Below are 6,863 nucleotides of genomic sequence, written 5' to 3' on the forward strand. Positions count from 1 at the left end.
GTATTTATATAAAACACGTTATAATTTTAGCTAAAACCCGGCGTAGGTTATACATTTGAAGTAGGCAAAATGCCGCTAATACAAAACAAACTATTCAGATACACATGCGTTATAAGCTACCACGACACCTGAAGTGTTTTTCTGTTGCGGGACTCATAATTGGACTTTCTTTCCCGGATCCTACCTAAAATGAAAAGAAAAATAACGGAAGAGAGGTCTCTTCTATCGTTTCATTAATGGAAGCACGAGTCTATGCCCTGAATAATGCTTGCTTCTTCATGAAATAATTTTTACTGCCCGATTTTTCCTTTATTTTTACTTTATTTGAGACTTTCAAAACCAAGATATAGGAAATATGATTGCACCCACAAGGGCTCACTCAACATAGGTCTACTGCGGCATCCGGGTCTTCAGCCATTGTTCAGACCGACAGCACAATCTTTCAGATCGAAGAAATTCAACGTGACCCATATAAGAAGTTTTAGGGTCAGCAGTAGAGGTACTCCCCCTGAAGGTAATTCTTGGAAGTGCAGATGGACGGGGAGGGACAGGGTTACGGGAGGGGGCGGAGATGCTGAAAACAGGGCCTAGTTGAGTATAAAAGAGTTAGCGGCGGTGTGAGGGACCACATTTGTTCCAGAGCAGCCGAAGCCAAAGGACAATGGAAAGGTGTCTACTGTTCGTCTATCTCAGCGTGGCATTGTTCGCCGCCATCGCCACCCCAGCTCCTCCCAAGGTTAGTTGCTCACATGGACCACAGGATGCCTGTCTTGGTATCTCAGTAACTTGTTGACTCTCGAATATCTCGCTGCATATAACTCATTACCGAACTTTGCCGATAATGGTCGCTCTTTACCAGACATGCAAGCAATTGAAATAACCACACTACCCTCTTCACTTCTCGAATTCTTTACACTTTCGGATTGCGCTGAATGGCCTTTGCTGCCCCAGTGCTTGGTGTTACACCTGAACTTTATAAAACCAACCAACCAAAGCGTATCCAAAAGGTGTGGAGAATTCGAGACGTTAAGAGGGCATTGTAGGTATTATAGTTACACATACACATGTTTGCTGAATTTATATATAACATTTGTCAGTGTGTCGTATTTATTACTTATCATTAATCACACAGACTTCGAAGTTCACAACCCCAATCCATGTATGGGGTAAATATATAGACAGCCAAGGAAGATATAAGATTCACTTTACATACATATACATTCGATAGTAATGCAACACTATCAGAACCTCCACACAAACAACCTGTCAGTTACATCGATGGACGAAAGCAATGTTAGAATTATTTGGTGACATGTACTGTCGCATCTTGAACTTCATCGTGCAAACCTTTTCTATTTCCTCTCTTGGAAAAGAAGCGTCTAACCAAGTTATACACATTAAAAAATAAATACAAGAATTTAATATTTAGCTGCGAATACCCAGTGAGCAAATTTTGATGGCGATCACATTCTCGCCGAGGTGAAATATGCGAAAAATGGCCCACAATACACTTAATACCTCTCTGAGGAGTGCCCGTCAGATTGGACAGAAATGCTCCGTACACTGAATGTGTAAATGCTCTCCGCCTCTAGCCAAAAGTTTTATTCATTAGTAGGCTTTCTACTGAGGAGTTGCTCTCATTATCTAGCATTCTTTCCGAAACTGGTATAGGCGTGCATCCCATTACACGGGTAAATCTTGTCTTTTTTTTTTTTTATCATCACAGTTTATTTGTCCCCTAATCTTAGTTCAACAAACACACCTCCACACACACACACCACTTTGCAAAGCATTAAGGAGAAAAAGAATGAAAGATAAATTAAGATGAATGTTATTCTGAGCTTACGGATTAGAGAAATACTGCATGTAACATAATTCCAGACTTCATGCAAACCCCTAAATATATCCACGGTTCAATGCCTATTCCCGTTTGCTTCATTATGAGCAAAAACGAAGAATCCGAGGTACTAAACGTCCATTAAATCAATACTTGGGATTAAGCTTTCATATACCAATAGTTTTCAGCCTTATCACAATCAGAAGGCATAAAAGTCAAAGCTTTATCTGTAAAATCTGAAACTCTCCGAAAAAACTGCATTAAAAAATAAAGTTCCGTCTGATACGCAATTAACAACGTTTCCCCAATTGAATCATGGAAGTATAAATGTCCGAGATCCGTGCAAACTACGTATAGCACCTCAACGAAAGGAAACTCTACATCGCACGAAAATGATATAGTAGTCCAGCAAGAAACGCCAGAATTTTAAAGAAGATTAAAACCTCAACTGACTAATGATGTTCGTCTTCTCTCCTCAGGTCGGCGTTGTTGACGTCGCCTTGTTACAGAGGCCCACTAGGATAAAAGGCAGCCAGCGCCCACAAGACGGAAATATCAGGTTTGTTAGCTTGCTCATTTCCAAAGATGGGATTGCAATTTATGTGGATACACACACACATATATATAACTATGTATGTATATATATCCTTGATTTCTTTCCCATCAGAGACGCCCCAGCCCCAGCAGAGGTCGAAACAGCCACTGAAGGAGAAGCAACCGACGAAGAGGGCGCAGAGGAAGAGGTTGTCTTGGATGAGATTCACTGCATCAAGGAGCCTCTTGGGAACAACACCTTCTACTGGAGTTCTCCCAACTTCGGCAAGGAGGATTACCCAAATGACGCTTATTGCAAAGTCTCCAGTTCGTCCGTGAGTAATGCGGAAATCAGTGCTCTATCTCTTCCCTTGTAGTAGTTGTAATGTTGCAGTAATTTAGCATCTTGCTCTGTGATTTGCTGTGGGCAAGGATGTTTTCAAGTTCAAAGTGTGGCAATGATAGTCTGCAGGTGGAACACAACCTCTAATTATAACAAAATCTTAAACATAAGCGCAGAGAAACAATGTAAAACACAACTGACTTGCAATTACCAAATTAATTTCATATTTCGGTCGTTTTTGACGGGAGACGTAATCTGGTATACAAATATTTGCCATGGAAGGTTTTATATGCCTTATTGTTCCATGTGAATAGGGTTCATCTTCAGAATCACGATAATTTATAGATTAACGGCCACCAAAAGCGCTAAGATTCCAACAAGGCGATGGTCTCCAAAAACTTACTGGCTCTGTTCTCTCAAGTCGTCTTACTGGTTGACATCCATCTAACCAATCACCTGAATTTAGTGGCGTTACCCTTTCATTGTGAAACAATTTCATTTTGGGGGACGTGAAATCACCAAGTTTTCCACTCGTTTTCATTTGTAACTAAAACCGCTTCCAGGTGTATAAACACGGACTATCCGATGGGATATAATGTCTCTCGGTCATGGTTCCCTAGCTCTAATTTGAACTCCCAGCTGTAACTGGGCTCAAGTACTGCTCTAGCTATGGATGGTGAACTATTCATCATCTTTTAAAATTCCTAAATAGCCATTATCAAGTTAAAAAAAAAAAAAAAATCTTTCCTCCCACTAGTACGTGAGCCATCTTGTAATACCTGACGGATAATGATTTGATTTCCATCAGGCACGTTTGTTCATCTTGGTAAATGAATTTATTTCAGCGCGGTTCGGCAATGGGTGGGGGGTTGGGGGGCGATTCTAATGTAAAATTATATTTAAGATGTAATATTGAACAATACGTGACTCACCCACAGACAGAACCGGGATATGCCACTGTCAGCTTCAACAGCTTGAACATCCTTTGCGAAGGTCGTGGAGACTCCGTCACTTTTAAACAACCCTATCACATCGATGACCTGACGAGCAAGAAGTAAGTACTACGGAGCAATGGCATTCGAATTGCTCCTTTCTAAGGTGTTTGGACCTATGTTACTTAATACTTTTTAAAAGGGGGTCTCCTTCTACAAGCATTCATAGATTCAATCCTACTTTCAAAAATAAAATCGTGCAATTAACGCGGAAAATGATTCACGTTGCCGATTACGAAAAGCCGCATCATCACTTTTATCGTTGTCATCACCAGGTACTGCGGCGTCATGACCGAGTCCAGCGCGATCACATCCATCTTACCGACGTACAATTTCTTCGGCAAGTTCCGCACTGACCACACAGGCACGGCTTCCGGTTTCAATGTCACCATCACCAAACAGATGACGAATTGCCATAAGGTACGTTTCTTATTTCTCTCATTGCTACATATGGTTGCGAGAGAAATTTCTCTCTCTCTCTCTCTCGTATCTAATGTTTTTACTCGTATGTTTTGTTTTAACTATGCTGGTCCGTTTTGTACAAAGCTTAATCATGTCTGTATTTTTCTTCTAATGATATTTTAAAAAAACATGTGATTTTCGCAATTAAGACACATTTCTGTGAAATATGTAACGCATTGAAAAGCGCTCTTCCCAGAGACGCATGCAAAGAATCACCCATTTATAGATGCATATACACAAATGATTTCAGATTATCGAGACAGGAGAACATGGCAACTCTGGCATCATTGAAACCCCAACGGAACCCAATGCCGGCCCTGCCAAGGTGTGCGAGTGGTGGATCAGGGTAAGTATCTCATTTCCTTTCAAAAGTATATAAAGAAATCCTTTTTCACTCTTTCGGGTATCATAATACTTAACAACCAAAAGCAATTGAGAACGGTTAGTCCTAAGTTTCTCTTGACTTCCTTGTTTTTTATATATGGATTTGATTTCCAGGGGTTGAATTTAAGACTTTTCATGCAAATTGAATTTTCGAATGACACGGTTTCAATTCATGGTTATTTCATTACAAGAAATAATGCACTCAGTATTCCAATGAAACAATGAAATACTCAGAGTAATTTAAAATTTCACGCCGAATTTTGGAGACTCAAGAAATGCAGTTTTATATACACATATATATGGTATATATATATATATATATATATATATATATATATATATATACGTATATATATATACGTATATATATACACGTAATATATATTATAATATATATATATATATATATACATATATAACATATATATATATCACACACGTATATATATATAGATATATTATATACGTATATATATTATCCAACATATATACACATATTATATATTATATATATATTATTATATATATATATATTATATATAATGCGTAATGCGCAGAGTTAAATGAGAATCCCCAAGTAATCACCGCAAGGTTACGAATCCGAAATAACATCTACATAAAAACGTATCCTTGACAAAACCAGCAAAACTCTTTTAAAGTTATTACCGGGGACATTAAACTGACGAATCGACGAGACTCGGTCCTGGATGACTATCACTGTAATTTAGTTACTATACCAACAGGTGGTTACATTCAGAGCACATGTGAATGTCCTTCAAGATCAAAGCTGACAATGATGACAACAGTCTACCTCTGTTTTCCTAAAAATGTCATCTTCATCAAATGCTGTAACCATAACTGATATTTAGATGGTTTCACGTCATCATTATTAAACCTTTCCGTTAATGTATAGCGTTGGGCGGGAAGAAAAAATCACAAGCAAAATGGGGAAGGAATAACTAGAGAAAACAAAGCGCACGAACATCAAATATACATTTCGGATTTATGGCGTTAAGATTAAATGTTTTAGCACTACACACAGCACTTGTTTACCCTGCTGCGTCAATCCGCGGAAAGTCACAATTAAGGGCCTGCAATTTAAAGAAAATCGAACATCAGGTGTTTATTGTCAAAGGCTACTATGATTTGGGGTACCAATATCTTTTTTGACGCCGTCAGATAAAAGTTTAGACTTAATGATAACATGAGTACTTCTCGTAGCACAAATACAAAATCCTCACTCAGGAAGAAAGGAAGTTCTGGAAAGTTTCCTGGGATAATGTTTGTAGATGAAACCCAAACCGCTAAAATAACCTTCCAAAAATGCAAACAACTGTCTGAATGGTAAATTTCATCTCATACCCTGCTTCATTTAGACATTTATTTTATCTTCTTTTATCAGGCTCCAGTGGGCAAACGCATAGAGCTGCAATTCATCCCAACACTAACCGAAAGCCCACTCTGCAACGAAGGCAGCATCCTCGTCGACAGTTCTGGCAGCAAGTTTTACAGAAGGCGCACCACCGACAGCTACTGCGGCAAGGCCACCCCCGGAACGATCATCTCCAAGAAAAACTACATGAACGTTCTCTACTACTCCATGGATTCTTTGGATCACTTCACTGCTCGGTGGGCTTTGCTCTCGGCTTTCTAAATAATACTTCCTACGATGACAGCTATTTCCGAGTGCCGCGCTAGTGTCAATTCCACGACGACCTCGTGGGGGGTTGAAAAGAACAAAGTAAAAAAAGCGGTTGAGACTGTTCGGAAAGGATTCAGCTTAAGAAAATGAAAGATAATACCTCAATGGAAAGTCATGGCTTAATATTTACTTATATATGCACGCAACACGAATAAAAAAATATTAATTGCCATACGCATACACGCAATCACGTGTATGTATCTGGCCTGAAAATCGTCTTAGTGCACCATGAAGCAGAGGTCAGTAAACTACGTTGTTAAGCTTTGAGAGACAAGACAAATGACCTACCTTAATCTACGAATTACAATGAAACTCATTTGAGAGAAATCCTTATTGACCATGTTTCTTATTTATATATTCATTTCTAATTTGTGATTTACATTTACATAATATATGATCATACATTGTGTTGTATTTGTACTTTACAGTTAATAACTACATTTCATGTAGGTTTTTTATCATATTAATTTATTAAATATAATCATAGCATTTGAAAAAAATCTTTTTATTGTGACCTTTGGAGATATTGCAGTTCGTTGGGGGACAATGGTCTTGAAAAATCAGTCAATGCCTTGCTGTACTGAAGAAAATTCATATAACGCATGAAAA

The 6,863-nt window shown here is 38.5% G+C and overlaps 1 protein-coding gene across 1 annotated transcript; it reads left to right on the top strand.

Annotated features, from left to right (window-relative positions):
• Positions 1-579: 579 nt before the first annotated feature.
• Positions 580-6,355, top strand: LOC135217722 (cubilin-like). The gene is made up of 7 exons (XM_064253717.1): positions 580-736; positions 2,317-2,396; positions 2,505-2,706; positions 3,653-3,768; positions 3,982-4,126; positions 4,419-4,514; positions 5,955-6,355. The coding sequence occupies exons 1-7, from the start codon at positions 662-664 to the stop codon at positions 6,204-6,206; spliced, it is 966 nt and encodes a 321-aa protein (XP_064109787.1). The 5' UTR covers positions 580-661; the 3' UTR covers positions 6,207-6,355.
• Positions 6,356-6,863: the final 508 nt, after the last annotated feature.

The sequence above is a fragment of the Macrobrachium nipponense genome, chromosome 7 (assembly GCF_015104395.2).
Source record: "Macrobrachium nipponense isolate FS-2020 chromosome 7, ASM1510439v2, whole genome shotgun sequence".
Lineage (NCBI taxonomy): Eukaryota > Metazoa > Arthropoda > Malacostraca > Decapoda > Palaemonidae > Macrobrachium > Macrobrachium nipponense.

What these genes read in the sequence shown, in the direction of transcription:
- LOC135217722 (XM_064253717.1), top strand. Translation starts at nt 662, where the DNA reads ATGGAAAGGTGTCTACTGTTCGTCTATCTCAGCGTGGCATTGTTCGCC. An exon ending in CCACAAGACGGAAATATCAG is followed by an intron (nt 2,397 to 2,504) that starts GTTTGTTAGCTT and finishes CTTTCCCATCAG; the next exon opens with AGACGCCCCAGCCCCAGCAG. An exon ending in GATGACCTGACGAGCAAGAA is followed by an intron (nt 3,769 to 3,981) that starts GTAAGTACTACG and finishes TGTCATCACCAG; the next exon opens with GTACTGCGGCGTCATGACCG.